Source organism: Porites lutea, chromosome 9, assembly GCF_958299795.1.
Source record: "Porites lutea chromosome 9, jaPorLute2.1, whole genome shotgun sequence".
Taxonomy (NCBI): domain Eukaryota; kingdom Metazoa; phylum Cnidaria; class Anthozoa; order Scleractinia; family Poritidae; genus Porites; species Porites lutea.
In genome coordinates, this window is record NC_133209.1 from 25,233,924 (window position 1) to 25,254,509 (window position 20,586).

Below are 20,586 nucleotides of genomic sequence, written 5' to 3' on the forward strand. Positions count from 1 at the left end.
AGACCAATGGTCATGGCATACTCACACCATGTGAGTTTATATCCTCTCGTTGTTTTCAGGTTATTTTGTGCGTCAGCACGAGTGCTTGAATATCAGGAGAACATAAAAGGCTCTTGTCCATATTAATTTTAAATCACTGATTAGAAAATTCTCGAGTGATGCCGGAAGTTTTAATGTAGAATTTATATGACTGAGCCCTCTCTCGGCGTGTGCATGAGTTATTGACGTTTCCACCAAATTCCTCGATTTAACGTGTTCTCGGGACGCGTAGTGCTACTGCAAGGGGTTTAAAATCAGTTCTCACCGTACTTAATCTCTTTCTCGAGGTCGAATCGAAAGAGTTCATCACATCAAAATAGAGAACTGAAATGGCAATTTTTTTTTTTGTACTTTAATTCATTTTTGCAATAATTTATAATGATCATCATACTTTTTCGTGATCCGGAAAACATTATGATGATAGTAGTCTTAAAGAAATGACGAGTGTTTAGGAAACTGCCGCAAAAGGGAGCAGATTGTAATTGCCAGATCGCTTTCTTTCATATATGCAAAACGATACTTTCAACGGAAGAAGTAAACAGAAAACCGTCAAGCCTAATGAAAAAGTAGCACTTTCAATTTAAAAACCACTCAGATGTAGCCTGGAAATTAACGAAGCAGTGGCCTTTATGCTTACACACCTAACTGAATGGAAATTAGAAGATCATTCAGCGTCCGTAGCCTTGACTGTTAATTACTTTTCACTCCAAATAAAATAAAAGCTGGCATGGTTATCCCGCCACTTCACAAAACAGCTGCAAACATCGTTTGTAGCTGTTTTGTGTACTGCAGTTTATTAGAAGTTGTCGTAAGTTAACAGCTTCAGTCACAAAGGAAGAACAGATTGCTTTAAGGTGAACAGAGTATCAATGGTAACACAGGGAAAAGTGGTTGGAAGTTGACTTAAAGCTTACACAAGATGGCGCTACTTTTCCTCGTTTTCTTTTATCTCATCTTAGGGAATATTTCATCCGGTAAGTCGTTTACTGAGTAAGGAATATTATAGAGGGATACTCCATATGGTAGTATTCATCAGAAAAATATCCTTACAATAAAGTAGTGATGAACTAGCTAACAGAGACACTTAAAGAACGTTTTCCAGTACAGCCTGAACGTACGAAAAAAATGGAGCATGAACTTGATGACTCAAAAAGTAACCTGGCTCAAATTCTAATTTGTTCTTTGTTCTGATGTTTTATTTTATTTTTTTTTTTCTTTGTAATTTGTTTGCTCACAAGAAACTAAGGAACTGTCAGTGAAGAAATGATATGAAAGTGTTCGTGCGTTCTGGGTCGCGTTAGAATTTCGAGGTATTATTTCGGTGAGGAAAGGGGAAAACCGGAGTGGTGGAGAGAACCAATCACGAATTCAACCAACATATATCATGTCTGCCGAACCTTTGATCCGCACTGGTGACAGGCGAGTGTTCTTACTGCTGCGTCAACCTTGTTCCCGAAAGCCGCAGGGATCCTTAGGGGGCAGTTGAATGGTCTTAGAAGGGGGTTGCAAGAATGGAAATTCAAACTGGTGCAATGACTGTACTTGGGTAAAGTTACTTAGTTTACTATTACATGAATGTAAAGGGTATAAGGAATCAACAAAAGAGAAGTATAGTAGACTAACATTTAAAAAAGGTGGGCTGATGGTTGATGGGTTATTTGGGTAAAATTGCCCTAAAACCATGATTGATTGCTCTGAAGAATGGATTAAGAGGGGAGCTTATCAAAGCAAAAGGGTTTTTGCAGGACTCACGTCAACCTCCTTCTTTAACGATGTCTTGACGTTATCAGATTTGTTTGCTGAGTGGGGTTACTTTTATAGAGACGATTTGATCGAGCATATGGGCCAAACGCTACCCTAGAAGGCAAAAATCCACTTAAAGTTGACGTGCGCCGTTTTTGTTTTAATTTACTCTTTCACTTCTAGACCCCATTTATAATAGCGAGAATCAGATTTGTTATGCTAACTTTTCATGGTGTTACCATTCAAATTAAATCTCTTTGGTACAAAGTTTGCGAGGTACTATTATATTTTCAGGATTATACAAAGAGAACTATATGTTTTACCTTATTTCTTTTTAAAAAGGCAGCGTAAGATTGGCCCAACGGTTTAATTTATGTATGCTTCAGTTTCTCACACATACACTCTAACACTGGATGTCATCACCGATAATAAAATATATATATTTACAATTAATATCACTCCTGCTGACAAATCCGCCTTAGCAATTTACAACTTGAAGAATGAAGAGGATTTATAACCAGGTGTGTGTCAAAACTGATAAATTATTTCTTTTTCTTTATGTTTTCTAGGTAACACATTTTGTGGAGTAGGATTGCAGAATAGGAAGGGAGATAGGCAAAGCGTACAATCCATTTTTCGCCGAATTGTTGGCGGCACTGAAAGTAAAAAGGGATCTTGGCCATGGCAGGTCGCTTTACTTTTTAATGAAACACAGTTCTGGAGAGGATCGCTTATCTCTCCTTTCTGGGTTGTTTCTGCGGGTCATTGTTTTCATGGTAAAATAATAAACTATTACTCTCTTTCTCTCTTTTTTTTTAGTGCGGCTTATTGCGAAGAACTTAAAAACTTCGTAACCTTTAGTGTTTTAGAGAGATCTAAAAGTATCGAGTTTACGTGCTTTTCTAATGTATTTTTTATTAGCTTTGCCAAAAATACTACAAATTAGTCGAAGGAGAGTGGACCACGCAAAAAGAGATCCTAATGTGGAAGACATCGGCACAAGCTAAATTTATAACTCGTCATGAAGAAATAATAATGGACTCGAAGGTTGTGTTAGCTGACACAAACACTGATTATTTCGGATCCAAGTTGTTAGTTAGTTCTCAATTCAATACACTGTGCATGTGGTTTTCCAAAACAAATAAAATTTGAAATGTTTTCCATCTTCGAGATTTAACAGTGAGACGATGCATCATGGCTTATAAACTAAGAGAGCCTGAAGGAAAAGATTAAATTGGGTTTGAAGTTAGATTTTGGGTTTTTCAAGAGAGAATGAGGGTTTTTTAGTGCTTTTAAAAGAATAATTTTGGCAAACACCCAGTTTAAGTCTGATCAAGAGTTTTTCTTGTAATTAGAGCTATTATTTTAATCGGAATATCGGAGCACTGAAGGACGTTATAAAACAAAGCAAAATATAGTGTGTGAAAACACCCTCGATATTGCTTATTAAGTTTCTGTCCAAACCAACTGGGTCCGAAACGAATCTCAGTTTCGGTTTTGGTGATCTTCTTTTATTTCTATTCAATGAGATTGAAATATTTATTTTAGACTTATACACCTCAACAAACCCGTCCGACTGAAGAGTGGTCTTAGGCGAGCATCATCTGGTCGACAAAGAAGCGTTTGAGCAGAGCAGATGGGTATCAGAAATTTATCTCCGTCCAAAATACAAGTCCATGTTCCTTGAGGGAATATTTGATACTCCACCAGACTATGACGTAGGTGAGTAAACGTCCTATAAATCCTTTCTTCTTTCTCGGATATGCTCCTGTAACCGAAGCCGTAATGTTCTCATATATGGGTTGGTTTGAACGATGGAGGCTGCTGGGTGTTTCTGGATACAGTCAGATCAGGTTTAATCAATTCAAAAATAGACCAAGTTAAAAGGAATATAATTTACCAAATCTAACTTTAAATTTGTGAACGAAGTTCTTTGGTACGTGTTACAATTCAAATGAAAACTCTTCAGGAGAACTTTTTATAATAATAATAATAATAATAATAATAATAATAATAATAATAATAATAATAATAATAATAATAAGGATTTCTATAGCGCCATACCCTTAGGCTCGTGGCACTTTAATACTGAATATTTCGAACCGAAAATTTTGTAGATTAAAAAAAAAATTACATCAATAATAAACTGCACAAATATATAAAAATGCAAGTTAAAAATTCTTATTTAAAAATTAAAATTAAAATTAAAGATTAAAAATTACAATTTTTATCCCAATATTTACACTATATACATTATTCTGACAGAACTTTAATTAAAATGTTCTTTGAATAAGAAAGTGTTTATTGAAGTTATTAATTTTGAAACGTCATCATGATTACGTATGGGTTCTGGCAGTGAGTTCCAAATTGTAGGTGCTGTAAATGAGAATGATCTACAGCAAATTATTTCTTTTGCCGATGGTATTGTCAGGAGCCTCATAGAGGCAGATCTTAAGCTTCTTGATGGTCTGTAGGGTTGCAACATCTGAAAGAAGAGTGCCGGATTTCATCGTTTTGTCCATGTTTACTAGTGTTGGCGAATGTAAGGTAAATGAACCGACAACTGGAAGGTAATAATTGAAGTTTTAAATTTGTTACTCGGCGAAAAATCGTGAAATTGGAATTCGTGAAACCCGTGGGTTTTACCTCTGTTACCTAATGTCATGCGATGACTCCTCGCTTTTTCGATGCGTAACACGGATACAAGAGATAAATTTCTTTCGCAAATTGAAGTATAATTTACTTAACGAGACCATTTGACGAATATTTCTGGTTATATGCTTTATTTATATTTGCTTGGCTTATTCAGGCTACATGCCAGGAGTTTGATGACAATGTTTTGTGTGCTATAATTATGCTGATAAATTTTTGCATCTTTATATTGAAACTCATGTAAGCCAAACGTTTCTAACCTCTAGCAAAACACTCTTCTATTGCAGAGGAACTTTTAATGTCTTTCGGGCCCTAATATGGTGTCAAATTTTTAGGGGGAACAAAGGTTGATTTTTGGCCAAACAGACTATAGCTTTTTTGTCTCTGAAGAGAGCGCGAGGCAAACGTCCGTCACAGAGCGCAGTGTAACCCAGTGATTCTTTAGGTAGAGCTAACAAACATAGGCTGCACTTTAGGTGACACACCCATGGGTGCAGTGTAACCCAGTGATTCTTTAGGCAGAGCTAACAAACATAGGCTGTACTTTAGGTGGCACACCCATGGGTGCAGTGTAACCCACTGATTCTTTAGGTAGAGCTAACAAACATAGGCTGCACTTTAGGTGGCACACCCATGGGTGCAGTGTAACCTAGTGATTCTTTAAGCAGAGCTAACAAACATAGGCTGCACTTTAGGTGGCACACCCATGGGTGCAGTGTAACTCAGTGATTCTTTAGGCAGAGCTAACAAACATAGGCTGCACTTTAGGTGGCACACCCATGGGTGCAGTGTAACCCAGTAATTCTTTAGGTAGAGCTAACAAACATAGACTGCACTTTAGGTGGCACACCCATGGGTGCAGTGTAACCTAGTGATTCTTTAAGCAGAGCTAACAAACATAGGCTGCACTTTAGGTGGCACACCCATGGGCGCAGTGTAACCCAGTGATTCTTTAGGTAGAGCTAACAAACATAGGCTGCACTTTAGGTGGCACACCCATGAGTGCAGCGTAACCCAGTGATTCTTTAGGTAGAGCTAACAAACATAGGCTGCACTTTAGGTGGCACACCCATGGGTGCAGTCTAACCCAGTGATTCTTTAGGTAGAGCTAACAAACATAGGCTGCACTTTAGGTGGCACACCCATGAGTGCAGTGTAACCTAGTGATTCTTTAAGCAGAGCTAACAAACATAGGCTGCACTTTAGGTGGCACACCCATGGGTGCAGTGTAACCCAGTGATTCTTTAGGTAGAGCTAACAAACATAGGCTGCACTTTAGGTGGTACACCCATGGGTGCAGTGTAACCCAGTGATTCTTTAGGCAGAGCTAACAAACATAGGCTGCACTTTAGGTGGCACACCCATGGGTGCAGTGTAACCCAGTGATTCTTTACGCAGAGCTAACAAACATAGACTGCACTTTAGGTGGCATACCCATGGGTGCAGTGTAACCCAGTGATTCTTTAGGCAGAGCTAACAAACATAGGCTGCACTTTAGGTGGCACACGCATGGGTGCAGTGTAACCTAGTGATTCTTTAGGCAGAGCTAACAAACATAGGCTGCACTTTAGCTGGCACACCCATGGGCGCAGTGTAACCCAGTGATTCTTTAGGTAGAGCTAACAAACATAGGCTGCACTTTAGGTGGCACACCCATGAGTGCAGCGTAACCCAGTGATTCTTTAGGTAGAGCTAACAAACATAGGCTGCACTTTAGGTGGCACACCCATGGGTGCAGTCTAACCCAGTGATTCTTTAGGTAGAGCTAACAAACATAGGCTGCACTTTAGGTGCCACACTCATGAGTGCAGTGTAACCTAGTGATTCTTTAAGCAGAGCTAACAAACATAGGCTGCACTTTAGGTGGCACACCCATGGGTGCAGTGTAACCCAGTGATTCTTTAGGTAGAGCTAACAAACATAGGCTGCACTTTAGGTGGTACACCCATGGGTGCAGTGTAACCCAGTGATTCTTTAGGCAGAGCTAACAAACATAGACTGCACTTTAGGTGGCACACCCATGGGTGCAGTGTAACCCAGTGATTCTTTACGCAGAGCTAACAAACATAGACTGCACTTTAGGTGGCACACCCATGGGTGCAGTGTAACCCAGTGATTTTTTAGGTAGAGCTAACAAACATAGGCTACACTTTAGGTGGCACACCCATGGGTGCAGTGTAACCCAGTGATTCTTTAGGCAGAGCTAACAAACATAGGCTGCACTTTAGGTGGCACACCCATGGGCGCAGTGTAACCCAGTGATTCTTTAGGTAGAGCTAACAAACATAGGCTGTACTTTAGGTGGCACACCCATGAGTGCAGTGTAACCCAGTGATTCTTTAGGTAGAGCTAACAAACATAGACTGCACTTTAGGTGGCACACGCATGGGTGCAGTGTAACCTAGTGATTCTTTAGGCAGAGCTAACAAACATAGGCTGCACTTTAGGTGGCACACCCATGGGCGCAGTGTAACCCAGTGATTCTTTAGGTAGAGCTAACAAACATAGGCTGCACTTTAGGTGGCACACCCATGAGTGCAGCGTAACCCAGTGATTCTTTAGGTAGAGCTAACAAACATAGGCTGCACTTTAGGTGGCACACCCATGGGTGCAGTCTAACCCAGTGATTCTTTAGGTAGAGCTAACAAACATAGGCTGCACTTTAGGTGGCACACCCATGAGTGCAGTGTAACCTAGTGATTCTTTAAGCAGAGCTAACAAACATAGGCTGCACTTTAGGTGGCACACCCATGGGTGCAGTGTAACCCAGTGATTCTTTAGGTAGAGCTAACAAACATAGGCTGCACTTTAGGTGGTACACCCATGGGTGCAGTGTAACCCAGTGATTCTTTAGGCAGAGCTAACAAACATAGGCTGCACTTTAGGTGGCACACCCATGGGTGCAGTGTAACCCAGTAATTCTTTACGCAGAGCTAACAAACATAGACTGCACTTTAGGTGGCACACCCATGGGTGCAGTGTAACCCAGTGATTTTTTAGGTAGAGCTAACAAACATAGGCTACACTTTAGGTGGCACACCCATGGGTGCAGTGTAACCCAGTGATTCTTTAGGCAGAGCTAACAAACATAGGCTGCACTTTAGGTGGCACACCCATGGGCGCAGTGTAACCCAGTGATTCTTTAGGTAGAGCTAACAAACATAGGCTGTACTTTAGGTGGCACACCCATGAGTGCAGTGTAACCCAGTGATTCTTTAGGTAGAGCTAACAAACATAGACTGCACTTTAGGCGGCACACCCATGGGTGCAGTGTAACCAAGTGATTATTTTAGGTAGAGCTCACAAACATAAACTATACAGGTGTACATCAGATGGCAACAAGTTTTCCAGTTAAAACTTTGTAATAAAGTGCTACACCGTGGCACTTAGACAATTTCTTTATCGCGCGCTTGATACATTGTTTTGACGCATAATTGATAGTCAGGAGAAGTTGTATTGTCTAAAACCATAGCAAAAGACAAATTTACACACATCACAGAGGTAAGGTAAGGTAATACACGGTATTTCCCTTAGGTATATTTACATTCAAGAATAGGAATATAACCAGATAAAAACTAAAATAACAACGATATAACAATAACAAACCTGCTTTACATTTAGGCCTTGTGTGAAAATACATATATCTAAATTAAGGTTTTTAATTTTCCTTTAAAAAAATTATTGCCGCACCTTCAGAGACAAGCTGTTCTACAACACTCTTCCGTTATAAGAAAGACTTCTCTTTTAAAATTCAGTGTGGGGTTGTAGAACAGCGAGCTTGTTTGTATTCGTGCATTTTCTGTTAGGTTACAAGCGATTAAATCGCATGCAGCGACGAACAAAAGGCGAAGCCGTCAGATATTCTAGAACCGTGTTATTTACAGTGCTGTGCATTATTATTGCTTAACTAGCTAACTACGCGCTGATGGAAATAAATTTCGCCCCTTTAAATTTCGAAACAATTCACTGGTACTGTGTAGTCATAATTGGAACGGAAAGTTAGCACGCAAGCAGGGCGATTCTGCTGTAGTTTCTGCAATGTAGAAGATATTATACGGCAATGAGGCTTCCGAGGTCCGTTCCCGAAATCACAACTACATGTAGTATGAAATGTATTCTGCGTGCAGACGTCTCCTTTTCCAGCTTAGGTTAAATAAACCAACGGTTTGTTTGACAAAGCTCCCGCGAGACGGTTTTTTGGGGATTTTATTAATTTTTCCGATCCATTTTTTGTTTCATCTCTTTTTTCGCGGCTTTTGCGATACAAACTAAATTCATTTTTAGTTGTGATGGCATTACACCGCTTAATCATGACGGCTTTGGAAGAAACTGAATATATTGCGCTTCGCGATTTCGCAAAATTGCTGCGAGTAGAGAATTAAAAAATATTTTCTTCCAGAAAAGCGTTTTCACGCTTCTTTCTCTAGTCAATTATCTCGTTTTCTAAAGGTCCTTGAGAACTGAATAAGACGATATTTTATTACCTACAACCTACAAACCTGATTTATTTTGAACACATCGAAACAAAACTGGCCTCTGAAATGGCAGAAGAAAAGCCTTTTATTTTTGCCGGCTTCGGCCTGCCGACGCGATCGTGTCTGGTTTGCTTTCATATGATGATATTTTCCTGACAGAAGGATGTCGGGAAAAACACCTCGCGCTGATCATACGTGACAAAATCTACCGCGCCTAAGCTAATGAAGAAAAGTCTCCTGGAAGGCTCCATACAATTCCTTATAACAAAATTATAAGGAATTGTATGGAGCCTTCCGGGATACTTACAGTGCAAGCCCTTTGTGTCTCCTCATGTGGAAAGCCATAATATTAATGCTATCCACCATTCTCGTTCTCCTTTCCCTTCTCGACAAGAAATGCAACGTAGTGTAGGCGCCATCGATATGCTTTTCTGTGCATAATAAGTAAGATAGATTTATTTTTAAGCAACAGAGACTTTCTAAAACTGTGAAAGGTTTGAACCCTGGAGTCATCATAAATAGGTTGAATATGATTGTCCGGGTAAACGTAGTCCTGAGTAGGACTGTTGTTGTTGATAGTGACTGACGTTTCAACAACGTACCTGTGCGGTAGTCATCTTCAGAGTCAAAGTGAGTCGTTTCACGTCAGTTGATGGTATTTAACTCTCGTTGTATTGACCTGATTGGTCAATTAAGTCGCGATGTTATTGTTCGTCTGTCAGTTAAGCTGTGATGATATTGGCTGTGAAGACTCGTAATGTCATTGGGGGGTTTCGATCCGTGTATTGTCACAATTAAACATTCGCTTATTTTTATTGTCAACTTTCAAATTTCAACTTCAACTTTATTTTATTTAAATTTGAAGTACATTGGAACTGTCCTGCAGTTAGCGAGTCTATTCCAGGCGGCTAGGCTACATAATTTACTACAAACTAGACAAATACAAAGAAATTACACGTTATATAAGTGTATATATTTTACAGTAAATAAATACTATTCTACTTAAATACAAGGACAATATTGGTGTGAAATTTTGAAACTAAAATAAAATGAAAATAAAGGACAAGAGAATTGTTTTTTCATTTTCACAAAAATCGTATCCACATCAATATAGGACCCTTCAGTTTGAAGGATATTAAGTAGCATTGCTTTTAGTGATCTATCTTTTAAAAGCTTTTTTCGGTCTTTCTTTAAGAATTTGAGGTATCCCATTCCAAATTTTGACCCCAACAAGCGAGAAAGCATTTCGTCTGACATTGAGTCGAGATTCTTTAGTATAAAAATGTTCAGAGGTTGAGGCACGTGTATTGTAACTATGAACAATAGAAATTCGAGAGAAGAGTTTCAAAATATTCTTCGGAGAAGCGTTTTTATTTACATCATACACAAGAGTAAAAAACGGATTCATAATATAGAGCCGGTAAAGTTAGAAGTTGTTGCATTCACAAAAAAAGGTATATTATATATTGCGTGGTCGTTTGTTTCAGCAAAATATATTAAACGCAGTGCGCGTTTTTGAAGGAAAAGAATTTGGTCAAGGAAAGTTTTACACGCGTTGCCCCAAGAGATAAGACCGTAGGTTGGATAAGGTATAATTAGTGACTGATAAATATTTAGGAGGGTGCAAGTGGGGACAATATGTCTTAATCTCGCAATTAGCCCAAGTGGTTTACTTATTTTGTTTGCAACAGAGTGAATATGGGTCTTCCAAGATAGATTTTCATCGATTAATAGTCAAAGATATTTAATAAAGTTTTTGCATTCAAGGGTAACCTTTTTATTGCTTTCATTGTCAAAAACATTAACCTAGGATCATAGTTCAGTTTTTTTGGTATCGACGAAAAATTACATAGTTTGACTTTTTTTAAATATTCAGAGAAAGCTTATTTGAAATCAGCCAGTTATACAAGTTGTGTAATTCTGCATTTATTGTTAGTTCCATTGTCTTTAAATCTTTATGAGCATAAAGAACATTAGTGTCGTCACCAAAAAGGAAAAATTGGAGTTTGCTCGAGTTTAAGGAGTATAAGCCATGCGATTTGCTGTTTGGCATAGATAAAATTTGAAATTAAATTTCAGATGGAGTTACAGGTTTGAAGAAAAACGAAAGTTCTGGCGAACTGGAATTTCTTAGGTACTCTGTGAAGGGGCGCTCTGCCGGTAGAATTTCTAGCAGCGACAACGCGGTTAAGCACATATTTGCTGAGAAAAACACGTATCGGGCATTTGTAAATATGTTTGGGGATAGAGTTTTTGTTGTGTCCCACCCCCACCCTAACAATATAATTATTAATATTACTTTATATTATTGTTTTGCTCAAAGAAAATTGTCCGTATTTTTTATCAATGATGTAAAGTACCGATACTTACAACCTGGAAAACCAGGTGCCATTTTTACCAGTCAACATTGAGTCGATTGTTGGATGATTAAATTTCGTTTACTAATTAGGAGATGTTTAGGAATGTACCATGCTTGAAGAAGACGAATAACAAGCACACTAAATGTTTTTATCTATCTCAGCCCTAGTCCGTCTATCTGAGCCCGCAGTCTATGACGAGTTTGTGTCTCCAATTTGCCTTCTTCGACCTGGGGTAAGGTTCCGTTGGGGAAAGGAGTGTTTCGTCACTGGCTGGGGTCACACCCAGTGGAATAGCACTCAACCGGACATTTTGAGAGAAGCCAAAGTACGTCTGGTTCCGACAAGCATTTGCAATCATGCCAAGTCCTATCATGGAAACATTCATTCCAGAGCTCTGTGTGCAGGATACGCGAAGGGAGGCGTTGACGCATGTCAATACGATAGTGGAGGGCCACTGGCGTGCCAGTACCAAGGGCGGTTTTATCTAACCGGCGTGGTATCTTGGGGCCACGAATGCGCAAGGCCACACAAATATGGTGTCTATGCTAGTATGTTTGAGCTCACAAAGTGGGTAGAAAAAGTGCTGGAAACAGAGAGCAATATAGAGATTTAGCTTTTTTGCCCAAATATTAACACTAGTTCGTTCATTAACCCTTTAAGCCCTAAGAGTGATCAGCATCAAATTTCTCCTCGTATTACCAATGCTTTGTGAAACGGAGTGGTCATGAGAATTAAGGTCATGATCACACAAGATGAATTTGCTTGATATTTTATCAACTTCTACCCACTACTTCTATAGGAAATTAATAGGGGCAGCAAAGTAGAATTTAAAGTTTGATCTTAGGGTTTAAAGGGTTAAGAACGTATTATATAGAAGGAGTGTCTCAATGGGGTTAACCGTCAGATGTCAAACGGACCAAAATTTAACCGTCATCAGTCAAAAAGGTTATTTTTTACCGTCAACCGTCAGAAGTGCAGAGAAATATTAACCGTCAAAACGTTTCAAGGTAAATAAAACCTCACCCACTTAGCGCGACAAGCATTTGCTATAATTTCTAATCATGTGGCTATGCCCTCTATCTTGCTAATTGTAAGAGTATAATTTACTTCGGAATCCCTTTTTCCCGGGGTGCTAATAAAGATTGATTGATTGACTGTTGTTGTTATTGTTGTTCACTATTTCACCTGATCTTCACGGACTTTCGGCTCCTGAAGAATCACTTCACTAAATAAGCCACGGACCATGTTATCAAAAACACTCCCTACGAACATCACAAGACCTTGCATCTTTTTTATATCTTAAAACTATCTTCAAATTTTATGTGAAAGGCCAAGGCAACCTCCAGAACACAACAGTTAATATTACGTTATACACAAGTTAATCAAGTTACTTAATATATATTGGACTAAATTTTCACTAAATAACCGTAAACCGTCGAAAGCTCTGAAATTTAGCCGTCAACCGTCAAAATTGGAAAAAAATAACCGTCAACTGTCAAAGCCAGCACCTTATTGAGACCCTCTAGAAGGGGAGGAACTTATAAGCAGGCCTATATATAAGGCCCACTGACCCTATGTAGGCCTGGCTCTTTAAGTGCTAAATTAAATGTTTTTTGGGGGGGGTTGGCTTACTAGAGGCTTTTTTGTTTCGTTGGTTTCGTTTAGTTTTACTTTGTTTCTTAGTTCTGGGTAGCTCTTTAGTGCGAGCTTTAACAAAGTTTAGCGGAGAAAAAAATGTGGAAGTGCGTTAATTAGCGCGAACAGAGTTTCTTATACTATGTTAAGACTGTTAAATAGACTAAAAGACCAACATGCAGAACAAACTGAAAAACAAAATGTGTTAGTTAATAAAAATGGTTTATTTATTTTTAATAGATGTACAGGTTTCATCAATCTTCCGAAATTCGTAATATTTTGCGGTTGACGGACAAGCTCTCTACCTTACCCCGGAACCAAACAACCGGCGTTATAATATAACTGCCAACTGTGGTTTTTGAGGCCTTCAAAACTTTATCATAAGCATATTATGTAATCTCAAAGGACTTTCCTCTATTGTAAATGAATTAAAATCAAAAGTTACTATCCCTTTACACTTTAACTAAGGGTAAAGTGCTGTTCCTAATATCTAAAAGGCGAATTGGAGAAGATTTAAAATATCTTTGTAACTGGACCTAAAACTTGTTCATTTCTAATACAGACCTTACATTTGTCTGCATGCTTCTGCTACTGAAGACACCCTCGACAGCCAACCTTTTCCCCATTTCTTTACAAAACTTGGCGACCAATTTACGTGAAAAACAGAGTCACCCATTTCTTATGGTAAGATCACCCTCCTAGCCGGGCCAACTTTTCCCCATTTATACACGTTGGCTCGCCTAGCCGGTGAATTCAGTCAAGGCGAGACGATCAGAACATGCACGAACGGTCTTTGCTTGGCCAAAGGGGTCAAACTTTTTTCCAATTTAAACACTCCATAAAGTTGACTCGGCTGAAAGAGTGACCTCCTTTCCCGAGAAAACTTTTCTCCAATGAAACGAAGCCTATGCCATTGAGTCCCTTGATTACAAAAACAAGAATCAACACAGTTATGAAGTTTGCATTCGAATGTAAAAATGACACTATTTGTCTATATACAAACAAAGAAATCCACGGTACAAAGGAATACTTTCTTTTAATTATTAGTGGAATATTTCATTTATTAGTTCTTTCACCATTCATTCAGCAAAGCAAAATACTACTAAAGATTTAACTAGCAAACCCATTTCTTCGTCTCTCCCCAAACAAATTTATTTTACAATTTTTAAATTATCTTTTACTTCAAAGTCTACACAGCTGTTTTAATCAAACATTGAACCATGCAATTTACAACGTTTCGGCTTCATGTTGATACATTTACTTAGAAAAAGTATTTCAGATTATCATATTAAATTTGCCACTTTATATTTCAACCGTCTTCTCTTTTTCCTCTTTTTCTTCTTCTTCTTTTTCCAGCACCAACACCGTCAACAATATCTTCATCAATATCTCACTGTTTCCCAAAAGTATTCAACAAGAAAAAAATGAGTTTACCTTATCACTTTTCTGACGAGTCAATATTGAAATCTTAATGTGTTTGTTTTAGGGTCATCCATCAAGGTTCTTGTAAGGCCATACAACTTACACTTTCCGGCTGAAAGAATATAGGAAACAAAAAAAATAAAATATTTAACAATTATTCCACGAGGGCGCGTTGGATATGAGTTGGCTATAATCATCTCATATCCAACAAGCGCGAGTGGAATAATTGTTTTATTAAAAACGCCCACAAAATCTCGTTGAATCTCCCCGACTAGAACAAACCGGAAAAGACAAGGGACTTCCGTTATTCACATGTCACACGTCTATCAAAACTGCCAACGCGCGAACGGACTCGCATGGACTGCATGAATGAAAAATCAAAATATTGTAGCGATGAACATTAGTTTTACAAAAACTCATCGGGATTCTAGGATTTCACAAAGCAGAACAGCTAAAAAACCTGGCAGATAATGTGAAGGAAAAGAATTTTTAAGTGACAGCCGTCGAAATTACTGTGAATTTGGATTTTCGGTGCAGTTATAAAGGTAAGAACAGCAGAGAAAAACTATTACCTCGGTCGCTTGTTATGAAGTTGTTTGAAGCCACAAGCTGGTTTTGCTGAACAAGAAAAGAAGCTATACTGCCGCCTCGATTGCTCTAGTGAATGGCTGCATAGCCTGTATTTGTAGCTGGTTACTTGTGATTTATATTCTTGATTTCGGATAAACAAGCCGCAGTTATCTATCGGCGAGTGACTCGATCGACGAATGGCTTCGCTATCATGAAGAAACAACACTAGTCTTCTTTCGTAGTTGGTCAAGGTACTTGTGTGTTTTCATGTGTTTTTCGGCAAACTTTCAAACAAGCTCCTGTGGCTTTTTTGTTTGTCTTTGTCTTTTTTCTTTCGATGAAATTGCATTTCTAGTGTTCTAAGAAATGAATTAAAACGATTTGCTTCGGGCGCCGTTCTATCGTTCGCGAAAAAAAATCTCAGCTAGCTTCCAATTTTAAACTGACGCGTAGACCGGCCATATATGGAGAGCATGGTATAATAGCTCATATACCATAACGGCTAAGCCAATCAAAATGCTAGAATTGCATTATCCAATGATTCAGTTTTTAATAAATATATATATATCTACCGAAATTGCGCTCCAAAGTCCTGCTTTCTAAAATTAAATAATTGTGCGGCAATTTTTAACTAGAAGATGAGTTGCATCGAGTAGATGTTATATTCTAACTCTTTAGTAAATAACATTGCTTCCTCGCAAATGGATTATTGGTACCACAGGTCTGTGTTTCTGCAGCATATATATAAAGGCAAGGTTTACAATTAAAACAAAACAAAAAAAACACTTTTCGTTGCGCAATGGGCTTGAGAATCGTTAGCTACAGACCAACATTATTATGGGATTAATGATTGTGCGTTTACAGGCTGTAAAAAATGTAGACAACAAACTCTTAAAATATAAGTCACGTATCAGTAGCGTATTAGGGACAGCATTTCGGAAATTCAGACATGCTCTACCAAAAAACTAAAAATCCTATCAGTATGAAAATTTCTAAAGAGATGATTGTTCAGCTGCACTACTAAATCACTAAATTAAAAAGTTAAAAGTATTGACAATTCTTCATTTTGAATTGTAATTACGTCACCCGCAACAAGCAATGAAGTGGCCACCCGCACTCTAAACTCGCCAGCTCCGGTAAGAGTCGCCGGGGATGTTTATTGACTGAACCTTGACGTTGAGGAGGATGAGTGCTGCCTTCAGTTTACAGTGACGTGATCTGCAAACGGTAAATAGACTTGCTAATCTTCTCGAATAAGGAAGATAAACCGTGGGCCCAGCCTCGCTTACGCGTGTATATTGTCGTATATACATTGACGTATATCTTAAAAGCATCTTATTCTATTACCTTGAGTGTGCAAATAGAAAACCGCGGCCCAAAACGCTCAGGTTAAAAGTGTTCAACACTTCCTTTGATACTCATGAAAAAGACAAGCATCATCGTAAGTAACACAACATTCTGTACATTAGTATGCCTCGACAAACATCTTGGGTAGAATCAGAGTGAGGAAAAAGAAATGGCAAGGTTTTTAGATGTTGCTTGTATATTATTTCAGCGCGGTATTGTACATTATGACAGAAGCCACATAAATCCAGCATTTAGTTCCCTCCAAGTATCAGGTATCAAGAGTTTCCATCTTTTTTTCCTTGTTGAATCAAATACTTTCGTCATGAAACACGTTTTAAACTCAAGGTGATTAGAAGATTCAAAAGCGCATCAAGCACCTTCTTCGTTTACAGGTCGATCGTTTCATACAAACTTAAGAGGGACGTCATCCTGATCAGTGGCCAGCGGACGGTCATAAACCAGAAAGGAAGCATGAATAACTCCAGTTCTTATTGTTTTGAGCACCTTTCGGAATGTTCTTCCTCAGATTCCACCATACTTACATCCACTATCTCAATTGTTAGTATTGTGGCATTCGTCGGCAACACCCTGGTGATAGTAACTTTTCTACTAACCCCAACCCTAAAGACAAGCACGAACTATTTCATCGTCAACATAGCGATTTCTGATCTTCTGTCATCCTCCACAAATTGGCCCTTCTATGCAACTGAAGCAGTCCGTTCCAGCAAACCTGCGATAGATGGCTCAACGGCTGTCTTTGTTTGTAAACTGGGCCTTTTTTTCAGAGCTGTGTCTCAGGCTGTCTCAGTTCAAAGCCTGTTACTAATCGTTGTAGACAGATACATAGCTATCGTGCTCCCGTTTAAGTCTATTTTAGTCACAGCGCGACTCAGAACAGCTCTCCAGTGATTCACTTGGGTGTTTGCGCTATCAGTAGCTTCACCATATGCATCGTCTATTCAAATTCAAGAAAATCATCACACGTATTGTCGGAGTTTCGCTTCTTGGGGCAAGAAGAAGCAATTTATCTTTTACGTGGTAGGATTTGCAGTATTCTACTGTGTTCCACTTATTTCCACGATTATCCTCTATTCAAGAATCATGAAATGCTTGAGACATACAAGACCAGTAGAGGCTGAAGAAGAGGAACACACAAGAATACGAATAAGAAACACGCAACAGAACAAAACTGTCATGAAAGTGTTTGTATGGATTGTGAGTGCCTTTTTCATCTGCTGGACTCCACTTTGCGTACATACTGTACTCCAAAAGCTATTTACATCTTCGCGTTTTACTAAAGATTCGTGCATGATTTTTGTTAGTTTGTTTTTCTACATTTTTCCCTCCTTAAGCACAATAGTTAATCCCATAATTCTTTTTGCTTATAGTTCACGATTCTCGAGTGCTTTGCGAAACCTGTTCGCCTGTTTTACTTGTGGACCTTGCCTATGTTGCAGAGACAGGCGTATTGTACCAAACAGCAACTTGTGAGGATAGAAACAATGTATATTAATAGTATTTGACATGGGTTTATTCCTCCGCGTGCCTTGTGCATATTTGGAAATACGTTGCATCTTTAGTTGTAAATAATTTTACCTGACTTATCGTTTTACCTTTATGTCAAAAAAAGCCGCAGGACATGCTTGCTTCATGACATATCCGTACATGAATTTTGACAGAGAATCCTCCCTTTTCAATTTTCTTTTCACATTTTCTTGTTAATATTCTATTTTATCTTACGTTTATTATTATATAATTATCATTATCATCATTATTATTATTCAATATTACTAATATTATGACAGTATGGGTGACATGTAGCAATAACCACCAGGGACGTCGGACGTGACCCTGGCGCACTAAGGAACAGCCTCAGAAAAAATATATGATAATAATAATGACAAGTATACCTGGATTTTTGAAAACCGGGTTAGCAAAAATATCAACTCATTCTACTACTTGGCAATTTAAAACAACAAAACTCATTCAAAGGCCGATTAAAAGCCTTTATCTGACGCCGGGCAGTAAGTTAGTGGTCCCTAGAAGCATTCCAACGAGTCCAAATTTAAAATGACGCAAATTTAGAACACTTCTTCAGTAAACTGACTTCGCGAAGTTTCAAACCGGTGTCATTTCAGTCTAGAAATTTTTAAGTTGAGTGAACTGCAGCGAAAGAGTGCCTGGTTAAGGCTTACATAACAACTTAAATAGTTCGCAAAACACTTCTTTTCTCGCGGTTCGATCAGGATTCCGCATGAAATAGACAACAAACTGAATGAAACGTAGTGCACAAATTATCACTTTCTTATCTGCAAAAATCGGCTTATGGTTCAACTCCATCGGAGCACGCTAAAACTAGACCTAGATCCAATTTTCCTGAGTCGAGAGTCGCTTCTCCAATGTACAATCAGTTAAGCTAAACACCGACGAAACAATATTAATGGCTGGCACAGAATATTTTGGCCAAACCGCAGTTCAACCACGCGATCACATACATACCTGTCAACACTATCCGGAAATCACACAATCACACACTTTCGCAGCACTGATAAGACTATCCACAACCACGCATAATCTTCTCTCGTTTAACATAAGCGAAATATCATCGAATAACTCGGAAAAACTCAGCCTATTGCCAGATAAACACCTCTGGACTTTTCTCTTACGCTCGTCTTATTCAAGTTCCCGGATGTAGAGTCACACGGTCGGCGGATCACCTTAGCCTTGCTTTCACACCAGAAAAAAACTAAGCTTGGCCCGGGTCAGAGTTCACCGGCAATTTTGCTCTCACCTAATTCATTTGACTCTGAAGAGCCTGTTCCCGAGGCCAAAGACTTAGTGGTCACCTTAGAAAAGCGAAGAATATCGTACCTTTCTGTCTCAGCCCGGATCAGGGTGATTGATCCGTTTAGCTGAAATGAAACGAGAATATAATACGATATTGGACGATGCAGACTCTGCGAATCGTAATAACTTTGTCCCATAAATCTCAGAGTTTTACATGATGCTCTCGGGAAACTTTTCTCAAGGTGACCAATATAAAACTAAACTGCTAAACGGCACCGAAACCAGCTTTAGGCGCGCGCTGATTTCAAATAACTGTCACTTGTGTTAAAGAAAGAAATGTGGATAGGGAAAAAATAATCGGGAGAGGCGGGGGGAAGGGGGGGGGGGGTAAGATAGTAATTCTGTCTACATCCACTTCTACACAAATCCCTAGCCACAAAACAAGCAAAAAAACCGTCATAAGCAAACAACACAGTAAACATTTGTCAAGCTATTAGACAGAGGAAGTTGCGAAAAATTACAAAATGTTTGCTAACCCAGTTTTCATAACTCCAGGAAGAAGTATGTATAAATAAATAGACAAAATGGTAAAACGATAAATTTAAGAACAATCTACAACTAGTAATTCTAAATGTCCAAGTCTCTAGATTTCCTTAACCCCCGTTCATAAGATTAAAAAGGTATATACACGTCTTTCATGATTAAAATGAGGTTTGTACTATGTTCCAACAACTTTAAAAGTCCGGGTAATGTTTAAAGAGGGTCTGAATGGGGGGTCCACTTGTCGGTTGTCGGTTAAAATTTAGTTACTTTGTCGGTAGTCGGTTAAAAATTTCGATCTTTGTCGGTTGTCGGTTAATCTCAGTTAATATGTAAAAATGCATGTTAATTAGTAATATTTGTTATGTGTTTCAGTTTCAAGACTTTGATCCCTATAAAACATGTACAACTTGTAAAAATGCATCATTTGATTGAACTTAAACTTCATTATGCAACATGATAGTGTATTTCACCAAAGCGTTTATTGCAAATGCGAACTTGGTTCCCCTGTTGATCACAGAGCACCATAAAAAGTAATGAAGAGAGGTTAACGGGACACAGAGGGAAACGCCCAGTCTAACCTTTTGGATACGTAAATTATTTTTGGTGAAAAACTGCAAGGGTGACAGGTTGCACATCTATACCGGCGTGAACGACCTTTAATATTTTGGCTCTAACAAGCATGTTCTTTGCCATGGTTTTCCTTTCTTTCAGCAAATAAGGGGTAGTTCTTTAAAAAATTAGCAAAGTAGCGGTTGGTTTTCTGCGAGATTCCACTTTTCCATTAAAGCTTCTTTTACGACCAGAAGTGAGTTACAGTGTACTGCGCAAGCGCGACCAGTAAATTTCGTCGTCGTGGTGTCGTCGACGACGCCTAACAAAGTACAATCACGTCGTCCTGCAATCCACAAGCTTCAGCAGGTATAATGCACCTATCAATGTAATGCCGGCGGGGAGGGAGGCAGAGCGTAGGGTGGAGATTCGACTTTTTTCGAAAATTTGCAATCAAATTCCCT

The 20,586-nt window shown here is 38.7% G+C and overlaps 1 protein-coding gene and 1 pseudogene across 1 annotated transcript; both read left to right on the forward strand.

Moving 5' to 3' along the window:
- The first annotated feature begins 792 nt into the window (after positions 1-792).
- LOC140948040 (plasminogen-like) lies at positions 793-11,898 on the forward strand. Its single transcript, XM_073397257.1, has 4 exons — positions 793-1,013; positions 2,352-2,558; positions 3,367-3,504; positions 11,431-11,898. Exons 1-4 carry the CDS (start codon positions 959-961, stop codon positions 11,880-11,882), a joined length of 852 nt encoding a protein of 283 aa, XP_073253358.1. The 5' UTR covers positions 793-958; the 3' UTR covers positions 11,883-11,898.
- A 4,259-nt stretch (positions 11,899-16,157) lies between these two features.
- On the forward strand, positions 16,158-17,973 carry LOC140948613 (substance-K receptor-like; annotated as a pseudogene).
- The last annotated feature ends 2,613 nt before the right edge of the window (positions 17,974-20,586 follow it).